At 34.0% G+C, this 15,500-nt stretch overlaps 1 protein-coding gene across 13 annotated transcripts; it reads right to left on the bottom strand.

Moving 5' to 3' along the window:
• Positions 1 to 3,165: 3,165 nt before the first annotated feature.
• Positions 3,166 to 15,498, bottom strand: LOC137812134 (Hydrolase-like protein family). Of its 13 annotated transcripts, none has more exons than XR_016518762.1 (13): positions 15,015 to 15,498; positions 11,603 to 11,744; positions 9,678 to 9,745; positions 8,897 to 8,967; positions 8,517 to 8,783; positions 6,434 to 6,597; positions 6,284 to 6,350; positions 6,076 to 6,193; positions 4,835 to 5,003; positions 4,650 to 4,747; positions 4,457 to 4,568; positions 3,669 to 3,706; positions 3,166 to 3,417 (listed from the first exon to the last, which is right to left on the bottom strand). XR_016518762.1 is itself a non-coding variant. In XM_068614041.1 (13 exons), exons 1-11 carry the CDS (start codon positions 15,175 to 15,177, stop codon positions 4,464 to 4,466), a joined length of 1,356 nt encoding a protein of 451 aa, XP_068470142.1. In that variant the 5' UTR covers positions 15,178 to 15,498; the 3' UTR covers positions 3,166 to 3,417; positions 3,669 to 3,706; positions 4,457 to 4,463. The 13 variants fall into 13 exon arrangements, 5 of the variants coding, with proteins under 5 accessions (XP_068470142.1, XP_068470144.1, XP_090154980.1 ...); XR_016518763.1 differs by having other exon boundaries at positions 3,595 to 3,706; positions 6,141 to 6,193; XR_016518761.1 differs by having other exon boundaries at positions 6,141 to 6,193.
• Between the last annotated feature and the right edge of the window lie 2 nt (positions 15,499 to 15,500).

Here is a 15,500-nt window from a genome sequence, read left to right as displayed (position 1 = left end):
AAATCTAAATTTCTAAATCCAAATGCGTAATTATTTAAATTCATATTGTTTTCAATCTATTTAACTAGATTTATATCAAATTCAAATTTATATTTTTGTATTTTAAGTTTAATCCATTTAAATGGATATAAATTAGATATTGGTTAAGCCGAGTAAATCTGGGTCCAGGTTGAGCAAAGTCAGCCTAAGTCCATGTCGAGTCGAGTCATCCTGGGCCAAAGTCAAGCCGATTCGGTCCAGACCAAAGTCGAGCCGAGTCGGTCTATGCCAAACTTAAGAAGGGTCGGTCCAGGCAAAAGTCAAGCAAAGTCGGTTAAGGCCAAAGTCCAACAAAGTAAATCCTGCCCCAAGTGGAGTTGTGTGGGCAAAAGTCCAGTCGAGTCAGCACCGAACCCATGTCATGCCAAGTAGACTCGGGCCCATGTCGAGTCGAGTCGGCCCGGTTCGATGCAAGCCGAGACGACCTAGTTCGATGCGAGTCGAGTCGCCCCGGGCCGATATCAAGCCAAGTCGGCCCGGGCTGATGTCGAGTCGAGTCGACCCGGGCTGATGTCGAGTCGAGTCGACCCGGGCTGATGTCGAGTCGAGTCGACCCGGACCGATGATGAGTCAAGTTGGCCTAGGCCGATATCGAGCCGAGCCGAGTCAACCCGGGCCCATGTCGAGTTGAGTCGGCCCGTGCCCATATCAAGTTGAGTCGGTTCATGCCCATGTCGATTCGAGTTGGTTTTGGTCGTTGTCGAGCCAAGTTGATCCTGGTCGATGTCAAGCCAAGTCAATCCGGATCGAGTTCGAACCGAGTCAAATTGGAGCGATGTCGAGCCGAGTCGGCCTGAGCCTAGGTCGACCCGATTCGACCTAGGTATAGATCTAGTCGAGTGGGTCTAGGTATAGATTTAGTCGAGTCGATCCAAGTCCAAGTCGAGTTGACTTAGACTCAAGTTTAGTCAGATTAGCCTGTGTAGAAATTGAAATGAATTTAATCTAATTTACAAAGTGAATTTAATAATAAATTTTAAAAAATCTAAATAAATTTAATATAGTTAAAATGGAAATCCAATCCATTTGTTAAGATCCGGATTGGATGTAGATTGAATTTTAAATAATAGAATCCTATTACCATCCTAATTCTCTTACATTTTTCAAAGAATATTTTTTCATTTTTTTCCAAAATCAAAATATTTAACTTTTTTCCAAAACCCTTATGAGACAACACTTGTGTGATGTGAGTTAAAACTTGGAAGTTAGTAGTGTTTACATTTCTCTCATATATATATATATATATATATATATATATATATATATTGAAAACTAATATATTATTTATCTTTCTTACATTACTATTATTATTATTTATATAAGGATTGATATCATCTTAAAATTTGTAAACAAGATAGTATTTTTTTCAAAGAAAGACAGATAAAAAGAAATTTTAAATAGCAACTACAAATCTACAATTATCATATTTAACACAAAGACTTGCACATCTAAATTATTAAGTACATATAATATAAATTTGTTGCTTGATCTCGTGTATAAATGACAAATTTTGGTAAAAAAAATATTGAATGAAGAAGAAATTGAGTGATCATATTTAGGAAACATGTGAACACATTTTATTATTACAAAATAATTTTTCTCTTTATTTTTTTACTTTTTGAACTTGTAATTTATAGAATTTAGATTCACGTAAGTGTAGGTGTAATTAGTAATGTTTAGAATACTCTTTCTTAAGGTGTCCAATAACAAGGTAAGGAGTGAAAGAAGTGCAAAAAGAATAAAATATCATGTAAAACCTAAATAGGAAAGTCAAAACTTGGTCAAGGAGGATCAATTTTGACGAGGAAAGAATGTTCAAGAGTGAGATGACAAACAATGAGAAACACTTCCCATTTTCAGCCAACCTTCATGATTTGATTTTTTTTTTTTTTAAATTTTGAGTTTTGAAATCTCCCTCCCTTTTTTATTTGAAATTTTCAACCTAGGTTTAATGTGACCTAAAAGCTACATTTACATGTCATAAGGAATGAATTACAATATCAATTAGGTTAGGAAAATTCGGATGACGATGTTATAAATAGTCATCCTCACCCATTGTAAATCACCTTCGAAGATATATGCAAATTTAAGTTTATGACTGGCTACTTATTTTGGATCTTATCTTTAACTTTTAAGAGACAAATATCAATTCTATCTTGGCTTATCATGATAAGATGAAGTCACATCCATCTATTGGTGTTGAGAAGATTAAATGTCGTATGTATTTTCTTCAATGGTGTGATTGATATATTGCAATATGTGCATAACATTTGTACCTTATTGTTTGATTGATCTCTACATCTTCTTTGAAAAGACTTACCTCTATCTTGCGTTGTATATTTGTTGGAGTTAACAACAAAAATAGTAGAATCAATAGTTAAATTATTGGGTTGAGACCTTTCTTATCGATTTCTATTTTTTTCTTGAAAATAATTATCTTTCCCTTGCTTTGTATACTTGTTGTAGTTGACAATGAGGCCATTACAACTCCCCTACATTATCAATACAAATTATACTTTGAAAAATATAAGGAGAATACGTGTAGGTGATCCAAGAAACAATCATATTGTTACAATGCTCTCAAAAATCATATAAATAATTGTTTTTTACACGTTGAAGAATGTTGTCATTGATAAATTTATTTTATTATTGGAAGAGAGAGCATATTTTCATGCTCCAATTGTAATAATTGTGGACAATGATCAATATGTAAAGTTAGAGAATGATGAAAGGTGAAAAAAAAAAATTAATCTAATACATACTGGTACTAGAAAGGGTGTGTATTTTCTTCAATATTCGTCACATAAAAATGATACAAAACTTTATATAGAAAAAAGAAAGGAAAACTTAACAAACTATACTATGTAACAGAGCAACTAATTCTGTTTTGTCAATACCTTCTTCAAGTGGCGTACTTCTTCCATCTTCATAGGTCTTCTTCATCCTTGTTCTTGTTTTGTTTCAATTCTAGTTCACTTTCGTTTGTGTTTTTGCCAATACTATTCTATTTCCTTTCTTTTCTTATGTTTTAACGCGTGATTCAATTTGTTCTTAATGTTGTCTTAGTCTTCTTAAACTCCTTGTTAATTAATTCGAGCTTTTAATGTTGTCTATGGACACTTTAAGTAAAGTCATAATAAGATTGAATTTATTTGTGATATTTTCTTTTGCTTAATATGCTTATAAATTCTTAAATACAGCTTGATCCTTGTTAAGAAGTGTTTATTTATGAACTTCTGCACTTAATAAAGACACATTTTTTTAATCATGCAAAATACAATTAGGGATTGTGGAGACTTTGAAGTAACTTTATTGTGCTGCAACTTAGACAAGGTCCGAACTAGCACCAGTAGGCCAGGCAACAAGAACATGAAACATCTGCTAATAACAAAAAGAAAAATAAAAAATGTTAGATACTATCCAAATTTGAAAGCATTTTCAAGAATGAAACGGGCAAATATTAAGCATTGTGATTTCTATTATTAATTTATTATCATTCTCCGCACAGGAACACGTCTCTAGTTGAGAGTGATTCCCAATATACCAAGCACGCACCAGAATAAAGAGACTACAGATTGTTATTACTTCCCCAAAGTCATTTGATCAACCAAAACAACCTTCATTTTTACCTTCCTTTTGTCTCGAACAATGTATCAGAAAGTTGAGACTGCAATAGAAAAACTGGGTGTTAGTTTCTGTCAAGTACACTATTATTGTTTTAAACAAGAAGATACCACATAATCCTGCGTGTACTTGGAAACCCTTATTCCACCCATAGTATTTTTGAACCAAAAAGCTATTTCTATAAAAATCTATTCCCTCTCATCCATTCCACCTTCTAACCAAAAAGCTGTTTTAATATAAAGCCGAGATTTTAACTTATTCCACTCAGCACATTTTTGTTGAACTAAAAAAGCAATTTCAATAAAAATCTCTTCCCTCACCCCATCCAACCAAATTTTTTTTTAATATAAAGCGGAGATTTTAAGTTAAAGTTGGCATTCAGAGACAATTACAACACCCCCAAGTTAAGTGCAAGACACACAGCTTAAGAGCCATGTCAATGTCAAGTGTAAGTTGTAACATATAACAAGGACAAAACAATTCGCGTAGATCATTTCCCAATATGTAGAAACTCAAATTGTCAATTGTGTACTCTTCTTACAAATGCCAATAATAGTTCTTGCTATGCCAGGCATGTTACACACAAACCACAAACCATATTGTTTTCATTGGTATGATAATTTATCATTCTATTAAGTTGCATTATCGCTGTTAAGTAAGAACTACTATATGTTTATATGAAATATGCAAGTAATAAAATATTGTAATTCTATTAATGACTAACTACTATAGTAAGAATTTTTCTCAGCTAGTATTGTGAAGTTAGACGTCCCAGAAAAATGAAATTACATACTCTCTAGTCACAAGCTAGCAGACAATACTGATGATGCTTCTTGCTGTTTTAAGCTGTCAGCCACATGAGCAATTACTCCTACACCAGCATTGTGAAGCCATTCGTTTTTCACCTGAAATCAGACAACCACTCGTGTTAGAAACTCTGTATTAATGATACCACCATCATCCGACATATTAAATGGATGAAGTACATGAATGTTGTTATGAGCAAAGAACGGCCAGAATGCTGTGTGAAAGCTGACATCAACTTTTTTCCATCCCAACAGTTGTAATCCCCGAATCATCTCATCTGTTAACAAGATTAGTGGCTTTAGCGGAACATCCATACTGAAGATAATTGATACATCTTCAGTTATTTTGGGGAAAAAGTGTTCACCTTCTACAATTTCGTGATATTCCACAGTACTATGTGTACTGGGAGCATTTTGTGCGGCCTCCTTTGCTTTGACTGCTTTCGGAGAAAATTTAGGGCCATCAGAAGGAACTGGGGAACAATATTCCACATCAACTACGTGTTTGTATCCATCTAAAGATTGGCGCGAAGGCTGCCAACACAATAGAAAATGTTAGTACCGTAGAAAGATATTCACATTCTTTCACAATTCAAGATTTCCCTTTTCATATATTAAACAATTACTCCTTCAACTTTTTAAAATAGAACCCACACACAAAAAAAAAAAAGGATTACAACATTTTCCCCTACCCAACATCTATAGTTCCTTTTCCACATTTGCAACACGGAAGCTAACACTAAACTCGGATGCCAGAATTAACACCACTTGCAACATTTTAGCTTGCAGTATATCGATCAATTTTATTTTATGTTATTCATTTCAAATATAGACAATCAATAATACCAGTATGGCATCAATTAACTAATACAGATCAAATAAGAACCAGTGCTATATCCCCATTTCTGAACACATGCTTTCATCTTTTGCTGACAGGCTGTGACTCTGCAGTGACAGGGAACTCCAATTGGAATTTCTAATTAAGAAATTATGAAGGGGCAGTAGAAATTAGGCCACTAACGAACTGAGTTAATACTGTGTAAATTATATAAACACCCTGATGATTGAAAATGTGAAGAACTGAAGATAGTCAAACGAGTGAAGTTCTTCGAGTGGAGTACGGTAGTAAGTGAATGTTTTTCAAAGAACTACAAAATTAAAAAAGTCAATTTTGATGGGATACTTAACTCTGGAGTCAAATTTTACGTAGTTATTTATTTTTCCGCAATGGCCCACTTAAACATTGATGATCATGATGAATCTAATACATTATTATTATTCTTAACTGTTGTTGTTATTATTATTATTGGGAGGAGAGGGGAATGGAAGTTTGATGCTCTAACAGTTCTAGTACACAAAGTAGTCAAATAATAATAATAATAATATATTTTATACTTCTATTATTTTCATTACTTATTTATTGCAAGTGTAGAATTTAAATTACTACTTACATTTAAGTGATAAATCTAATAGTTAAGACGGGAAAATAGATTACAAATGCCAGACATAAACACATAAAGGATGTTAAGTATAATTCTAAGCATCCAACAAGATTGATTATAATTTAGTCGTAATCTAAGTATAAATTATTAATCTTTAAACTTACATATGTTACGAGATCAATAACCAACAAAATATGACCACCCAAATGGGTAAATCATCAATATTCACCTTACTGAGCTGAGTTTCCCTCCTTATAGAGGAAGTGCGCCACCCAACCATATCTATATAAAGTTGAAGAAATTACCACAATTGAGGAGAAATGAACCATGAGTTATTGATATGCCTAGATGGTTGTAAAACAGAAAACATACTGAGAGGATACGATCGTATGAAACATTAGCATAAATGATGCGACATCTAAATGCTCCAAGTGCAGACCTACATTAATATTAAATCTAGTATTAGATTACTTAATTGAAAAAGGGGAATATAAACTAGTACAAATATATTCCTTTACTTACAGAAACTTTCCATCATCACAATCAGAAGCCATTCTCAATAGAAGAGGTGGTTTGTCAGGTTTACCATCAGTTAGGAACAACTGGCTACCTGTTTTACCAACAAAAAAAGGAGCTATGGGAGCAGCTAGCTTTTCTAGGATTGGGACACCCAACAGAAATGGAAGCTGAAAAATATGCACAGTAAACAGTCAAAAACTCTTATGGCCTGAAAATTTGACTTGCATCTACAAGAGATATATAAACAGGTTTGGGAGAAGGATGGTTTAGATATTCAATTCATTCAGTTTCATCCATTTGACTTACAATTCCGTTTATTAGCATTATTTTCTAATAATCGTTTTCATGACTGGAATATATAAGTTTCTCTAGTAAAATTGAAATTTTATTAGGGCCTGTTCATGGATAATGGAAATCTTATTCTAGTGTTCTCTCCATCAGAACTTCTATCAAAAGAAAAGCTATTCACTCTCTCCTCTCTCCACTCTTTCTATTAAAACATTTCTTCAAAGGCTGCATCCCTTTATAAAAATTAAAACAAAATCCAAAATGTTTATATAGAATTTTTACAGTACTCAAATGAATAGAAAATGGTACTGCAGCAAAATGGGTAGTTTAATTTAATTCGACCTTCAAAATACAAAAGACAATACATAATATTCAAACATACAAATTAAAATATCCTTGAGTACTTTGGTGAGAATAGGTCCCTGCCAAAACATTAGTTAACTTGTATGGTTGAGTTAAACCTATATTCAAATTCTAAAACAATAAAAAAATTCATCTTAACAATTGTTGTGGACCTATCAACCTGTTTCTAATCCTGCAACTTTGACGTTCAAATGCTCACTCTTTGTTGTTAAAGGTGTGTGTTGGAAATAGTACATTAACTAGTGATATTTATCTATACAAGTGGAAGGAAACTCAAACCTCATGAAATGACTTTCAGGGTTGAATTAGGTCCAACCCCAAATTGGAAAATTCTACGAGTGAGAAAGCCACTCACTATTGTCCATTCACCATGTTCTATCACCAATTGCATCTTGCTATGTGTTTGGCATCAAGGAAACTACATTTTCTTCCTATCCACAAGCAATAGAAGTAAAAGCTTGGGTTTTTCCTTGTAAGGGTATCATTAAATTGCGCATCTTAGTTGACTACAGTTACAATTAATGCATCAAGGCCAGTTGAAAAAATTGGATTCTTATAAATCTTCCCATTAGTTGACTTTTTTCTTTTGCTTATCTATGTGTACCATACCACGGTTGTTCCGTGCTTGATTTGCATTCAACAACATGGGATAATTGCTTTGATGGGTGAAAAGGTGAAAGGTGTCTGATCTTGTCTTTTCCCATACACAGTTTGACCTAGTTTGTCCCCAATGTACTTTGGCCTCATGGGAATCTCAATGAATCATCCTTGATCCCATAATAGTTCTAAAGATTCAGCTTTCAGCTTGACAGTCCTACATACTTGCCCTGGTCCTGTGAGTTTGTCCCACTCAATCTATCCTCAACTTTTGTCAAAATTTGGCCCTAGCTTTTTTCTCAATCACAATCTGATGGGGAAGCCATAACAATGGAACAAAAGAAAGGCATTTATTTTTATCAAGCCGAAAGCTTATAAGCTTTAGCTTGAGGAAGAGTGTTAGAATATTTGAAAATATCCAATTATATATTATCATAACTTACATTATTTTCTAAGATTAGCTTACCCATTTCCTCGTTATCTTTTAAATATTAGTTAACAACATACTTCCTTATCTCATCATGATTTGTTCACCGAATTAGCTAGGATTATGATTAGTATAAATAAGAGTTAGTACTTAAAGTTTTATGGACATATCAAACACATCAGTACATTGTAATATGAATATCTTAGTTAATACTTAATATCAATTCAGTGTTTCATTCTCTTTTATCTTCCTCCCTCTATCATTAAACTCATAATTTCAACACAGGGAACAAGAAGACAATTTTAAGTTTTAAAAAAGTAAAACAAGTCTGATATATGGATGTTTCAAATAGAAGACAAAATATACCAAAAAGAAAACACATCACAAAAAATTATATTGTCCTGAACAAACCTGATTCTTTCCTCTTACACCAAGATGTGGAGTTGCTAAAGTTATAAAATTGATTGGCTCCAACCCAGCAATTAACCCTCCTTTGGAAAAGTTTGTTTCCTGGAAATATTCTGTCATGTTGTTTGCTAGATCACCAGGTTGGTCTCTACTATAGGTATCAGGTGAATAAAGAACAGCAATTGCATATCTAGCAAACAAGCCTCCCAAAGAATGGGATAGAAAGGAAATTCTTTTCAGGCTCTTCGTCTTTTTAACAACTTGCAAAACCTGTTTTATGATAGGCAATAATCTTTCAACATGAAATTATTCAAGAGAAAACAAAGCTATCTGAACTTAAATTTTGTGTCCAAACTTCTAAGTTTGCATATCTCGGGGCTTACTTCATCAGCTAATCGCTTTCCAGCTCCACCAATCCCAGTAAATGTCTTAGTGTAAGTATTTGATGAACTAACTGCAAACAACAAATAATTGGTATGAATTGTTCCTAAGCAAATAAATAAATAATATATATATATATATATATATATATATATAGACACACACATGTGTGTGTGACTGTGTGTACTATTATAATCGGACAAATAGTTTTAAATCCATGGATAGAAAATATCCACATGTAAAAAAGTCATTATTAAGCATTAAGAGCTTACTTTCCAAATTATACAAATAGTATTTTTTTTCCAGCATTAGCTAGACAAAGGTGGAAAGAACAGTCTAGTGTGTGAGTTTAATTTGCAAGTTTACTCAAACTTGTAAAGTATATATCATTTTTGAGTTGGCTAAGGTATCTAAGTTGCCTCCAACATATATCATTAAAAAATTTCACAATTGTTCTCATGTTTTGATCAATTTCATTTCTGTGCATGACACATAGACTGTCTATCATATTCAAAATGAAAATATGAGATATTTGAGTAATTTCTTGATCAAACATTCCAAAAGTCACATTGAATTTAAAGAGACTAGGAACACTCTGGTTCAATGATCAAACATTACGTAATGGGAGAAAGAAAAAGCTCTTCTAAAGTAAACTTGTATGTAAAATACACACATAAGGGTGTATCCGCCATTGATTTTATTTCAACTGCATGACAATTTATGGGAATAGAGGAGCACAATGCAAAATAACGTAGAGAACCAAAGTTAAAAAGATGCACAGACCATAAATTAAATAGTTTTTTCCAAGGCGCCTTTTCAACTCTGCTTCTGCATAAGTCCAGTCCCCTGTGCTATATCAATAAAAAAACATGAGTACAACTTTGTATAAGACCAAACAATTGAGCAACATTCAAATGACCAATAAAAAGAAAGTGTTCATTGGCCCAAATTTTGTAGTGAAACTTATCAATGGGATTAACTAAATCCCTGAGTTATTTCTTCCTTGTTGTTTTCCTATAATTTATCTACAATATTTACTGTTGAAATATGAGTGTAAATATTGCACATTTACTCTACAATAAATATAGATTGATTGGATAATAAATAGATTGGAGATTTATTCCTTTATTAGAATTTTGTTTTTCCCTTAAATACCAATGTATTGTTTCTTTTTTATATCAAGAAAAATAATTTCATAATTATTGCTTAGTTCCTACACATTTTTTCATATGGTATCAGAGCTATTCAGAGTGTATCATAGTTAAGTTCATTGGGACTTTTGTGCCACCACTATCGGGCTCCGATTGAACCACCTACAAATATCTAATTCGACGTGAGGGGTAGTGTTAAAGATATTACATCGACTATAAATAAATCCAATTTATAATATAAGTCGAAACAAATCTCATCTTACAAGCCGATTTTGTGAGGATAGTTAAACTTTAACTCACTTTCTAATATCAAGTTCATTGGGGCTATCATGTCACTACTTTTGGGCTCTTGTTGAACTACCCACAAATATCTAATTCCGCGAAAGGGATGTATGTTGAAAATCTCACATCGACTAGGAATAAAGCCAAATTATAATATATAAACGGGGTGCAAACCTTACCTTATAAGTCGGTTTTGTGAGAATGAGTTAGGCTTAAACTCACTTTCTAATATGGTATTAGAGCTTTAGGTTTTTCCTAGAGCCTGGTCTCTCTTTTTAACACTTAAAGAACCTTCAGCTTATCCTTTTCCATATCATCAATTGGTTGGCAACCTCAATTATTTGAGTGTTACTTGTCATGATCTTGCTTGTTCAACAAGTTAGTAGATTTATGCAATCACTGACTGTGTTTGTTCATTTGGTTGTTGTTTGGTGAATAATTAGGTACTTACAAGGTATAGTCAAGGTCTTTACTTCCCTCATGCATCTCCCGTTCAATTGATTCCTTACAATGATGCCAACTAGGCTAATTGAATAATCACTGTTTAGATTTTGGTTGGTCTATATTTCTTGGGCATGCTCCTATTACTAAGAAGAGTAAGAAAGAACCTTGAGTTTCTAAATCCTCTCCTGAGTCTGAATATTAGACTATGTCTTCTACTTGTTCTGAAATTGTCTGGCTTCGTGGATTATTCGGAGAACTTGGTTTTGCTCAACATGAGGGCACACTCCTCATCATGCTAACAATACTAGTATTATCCAACTTCCTGCCGATCTCGTGTTTTATGGATGTAGCAAGGAAAATTAAGGTTGATTGTCCCTATGATGTCTTTACTAAGAAGCCCTTGTTTTCTGGTTGGCATTGATGCTTCAATCCACTAGCATCAATTTGAAGGGGATGCCAATAGACCTAAATTCCTTGTTTATTACTTCCTTATTGATTCCCCTATAATTTCTCTATAATATTTATTAGCAGAGATTTGCCCAAATTTGCACAGCTGATTACTTGATATTTTATTACAAACTTGATTAGCTGTAAATTATAAATAGACATTTAAATTTAATCAGATTTATATAATTGACATGAAATCTGGAAAAGTACTGATGAATCATAAACGGGATGAAAACAATAATCCTTTCCTACTAGTAATTAATTGTAAAAGCATTAAGCACATTAACTTCACATTCATATATCCAGACAAGCTTCAGTCATATTTTAACACAAATAATTTGAACAAGTTTATATATATTATCACAATCTAAATATATCATATACCTAGCCAAGATACCATGGACAAGAACAAGGAGGTGATCAGGGTCATTCTTCAAATTCCCTATGCTAGAAATAGAATTACCATGAGTGACGGTACTCATAGCATGAGCATTAAGGCTTTGGTGCCTCTGTCCAATATTTATACCTGCAAAAGTTCATCTATCAGCCTTAATATACATTAAGCTATATTGCACCAACATTAGTACTGTCAGTAGGGTTATTGATCTTAGTGTTTATAGGCTTACATCAGTATTAGTACTTGCACCTAATCATTAGTAATACGAGTATTAGGTTGTAGTCCTTTATCACATCTATCAAACTTATTCATCTAGTAAACAAGTATGCACAACCAACTTTCTCTCTTTTTTCTCCTTCCTAGATAAACCCTACAATTCCAACAACGGCCTTTTACATAATAAAGAACAAAACTAAAGAGTGAAAAAGAAAGAGGACAGAGAACGCAAGCCAAGAAAATAATTGTAAAAAACGATGCCCCATGCACAAGGTTTTCACCACATTCTAATCTTTAATGAATGAGGTATTAAAACCTTTTCACACAAAAATTGTGTTTATTTTCTTTGATGACATTTTCATTTTTAGCATCAAAAAGAAGAGAATTTGCAACACTTAAGGGTAGTTCTAGATGTTCCCAACATGATCTGAGAGTAAATAAGAAGAAATGCATTTTTGGGCAGCCAAGTTTGGAATACCTGGGACACATTAACTCTGTGGAAGGTGTTGCAGATGACCCAAAGAAATTGGAAGCTATGTTGTTGTGGCCAGTACCGAAAAACATAAAAGGATTGAGAGGATTCCTAGGCTTTACTGGGTATTACAGTCGCTTTGTGAAAGATTATGGTAAGCTAGCCAAACCCCTCAATTTGTTGCTAAAGAAGAATGTTTTTCATTAGGATGATGCAGCAGAAAGAGCTTTTGAACAATTAAAAACGACCATCTCAACTTTACCTATTTTGGCTGTTCCAGATTTCAGAAAGCCTTTTGTGTTAGAGCTGTTGCTTTGTCATGTCCTTCCTTCCTTTGCTGCTTTATCAATGGAAAAACCCGAAGAATGGCATGATTGGAAGAAGGAAATTTAGAGGGACCCTCAGTTATACAAAAAATTTCAAAAAGTTTTGTGTGGAACAACAGTCCATCCAAATTATGGTCCTTACAAGATGCTAGCAAAGATTGGAGTTGTGAAGTATCAGTTGGATTGCCACTTTATTCTAAGATTCATCCAGTTTTTCATGTGGCTCTTTCAAAGAAGGTTATACATCTTACATTAAAGTCTCAACCCCTGCCGGGAGGACTAACAGAAGGTCTTGAGTTGAATTTGTTTCTGGAAGCCATGTTGGACTGCATAATCAATGAGGGAGGCCAGCAAGAGATTCTGGTCAAATGGAAGCAGCTATCAAAATTTGAAAGCAGCTGGGAGGAAGTTTCTGTAATTGCTGAAGATTTTCCACAATTCCACCTTGAGCACAGGATGACCCTTGATGGGTCGGGTATTGTTAGGACACGACCTCCTATTACGAAGGTCTATGAAAGAAGAAATAAGGAAGAAAGAAATACAACTAACTGATTTAATTCAAGTAGTTCATAAATCTGTTAGTGGTTATATATAGTTGTTGTGTTGGGAAGCCGTGTATATATATATGTATGTATGTGCGTTTTCGGATCTTGGAGGGGGGAGGGTGTACACAGAAAAAAAAAGAGTACTGTAGTGGGAGGTTCCTGGACCCTCGAAGTGCTAGTATCTGTAAACTCTTGTACATTGCAAGTTCTATACAGAATTCTTATTTTTTCTATTTGAGATTTCCTTCCATTTAGAGTTTTCTGATCCAAATTCTACAAGTCTCAAACAGGTCTACTTCTCAAACTTTACCTATACCAAACCAAAGGCTATAATCGGATGATGTGGGGATGGATTTTATCACAAGACAAACCTAGTTGTTTTGGACAGACTGTCCAAGTGAAACATCCCTTTTCATTCAAAGGGTGGCTTAGTTGTTCATTTCCATTGAGTGCCAAGCTCCATGGTACGAGATGGGGATCCAACATTTTAAGCAAGTTCTGATCTGAATTTTTTTTGCCTAAATGGAGGGTACTGCTCTTCAAATGATCTAAACACATCACCCTAAAACAGAAGTGCAAACTGAAGAATTACATAAGGTATTAGAGACTTGTGCTATTTTGCTAGTGAGTAGCAAAAGCAGTAGGAAGATTCGTTGCATTGGTTGAGTACCGGTATAATATCAACTCTCAAAGTGCTGCAAGTTGCATTTAATTTGAACTGGTCTATGGCAGAAAATCACCCACACTATCTACCTAGGGAATGCTTGGTTGAATGGAGCTAATGAACTTCAAGACAAAGAGATATAGGAACATAGAGTTGATTGCATACGTCTAGTTTAGCAGGGTTTTAAGTTTGTATAGGTTTTTTTATCAATAAGCATACGTAACTCAAGGGGTATTAATGGTCTTTATCACCAAGATTTTCACACACTTGTGTTTGGTTTCAGTGAAAAATCTCTACTTTGGTATTAGCATGGGTATTCTTACCCGTGGTTACTTCTGTCTCAGAGTCCTATAGGATTAACAAAGAAAGATTCTAAGAGAATTTCAATCCTAATCATCAAGACGATGAATGGCTTTCTGTCTATTTCTCTTTCTCTGTAACTTTCAATTCTTACTTAAATTTCTAACGGTTAGTAGAACTTGATAAACAACAAAAACATTCAATGCAATGCAAGACTACCAACAAGCCAGCTGTCAAGTACTAAAATATAAAATCAGTAGAAAATAAACTGATCTTCTAATCACTTCACAATTTCCCATTGATCCACTGGTAGAAAAGTACGCAAGATCAAGCAATCAAGGAAGGTGAACCATCTGTTGGGCCAGTACCAGGCCCACCCCACATTCTAGCCCAATTGTACAAACCTGGGCCAATATATGACTACCTTAATTTTACACTCCTTTTTCTTTCCAGTGAGTGGAAGGGTGGACCCCATTCTTCTCATAAAGTACAACTTTACTTTTAGTTTATATAATTTTTAAAGCTCACTTAATTCTATTTTAATGATAAGATTTTATAAGAATTAAATTTTAGTAATTTTATTAAAATTTGAATTTTTTATAACTTAAAAAATATATAATTAAATATTTGTTTCATTCTAAAACCATAGTAGTGCCTTTAAAATCTAGATCTTAAATTTAAAGCTTCACCGAGGCTCCAGAACTAGAGATACTCAAATATGATAATGAAAAATCCAAAATGACGAAGGCTGGATGTATAATTGGCCTATGAGACGAAACAAAAGCTCTTAATTGTTGGAACAGTAAGAAAAGCGCAATGAAATGGGTGCTAGAAAATAAAATTTGGGGATAGGGATTGAGAAGTGATGAAAATTACCAGAAGAGAGAGAGAAATTAGAATTGGAAGCGGAGGAGGAAGAGGAGGAGGACGACGACGACGACGAAGCTACGGGGGCTTGTTGCGAAGAAGATTTGTTGTTGCGATTGCAAATTCTGGGCGAGTAGGCACAGCGCGCGTGAATCATGGAAGGCGTTGCCATATGTATAATTTTGAGAGGGAGAGAGAGAAGGTAAATCCAATCCTAATTTCGAGGCACAAGTGTCGTGCTGTTATTCTCTTCTCCACCAAATCACAACGCTGCCCATACCATGATTCTCTCTGTATCTGAAGGTTCTGTTTGGGAGAATGAACGATAAATTGGTGAATGGGAACAAGCGAATTGTGAATTGTTATCGATGAAAACGACAAAAGAAGGGTATAAACGACACGAAACGCAAAGCAATGGACGCAAACAGCGAAGCTTCACCATACACCGTTTTTGGCGGCCTCTATTTTTTTTCTTCACCAACTAAACAATGATAA

This window comes from Phaseolus vulgaris, chromosome 2, assembly GCF_051622355.1.
Source record: "Phaseolus vulgaris cultivar YP4 chromosome 2, ASM5162235v1, whole genome shotgun sequence".
Lineage (NCBI taxonomy): Eukaryota > Viridiplantae > Streptophyta > Magnoliopsida > Fabales > Fabaceae > Phaseolus > Phaseolus vulgaris.
The sequence above is the reverse complement of the archived record's forward strand: the minus strand, read 5'-3'. Positions and strand labels throughout refer to the sequence as shown.

Bases quoted from the DNA above. Each gene is read 5' to 3' on its own strand.
- LOC137812134 (XM_068614041.1), bottom strand. From the start codon at position 15,177: ATGGCAACGCCTTCCATGATTCACGCGCGCTGTGCCTACTCGCCCAGA. The intron at 6,598-8,516 runs GTTTGTTCAGGA...CATATTTTTCAG, and splicing joins GTGTAAGAGGAAAGAATCAG to CTTCCATTTCTGTTGGGTGT. The intron at 4,748-4,834 runs GTGAACACTTTT...TCTTGTTAACAG, and splicing joins ATATCACGAAATTGTAGAAG to ATGAGATGATTCGGGGATTA.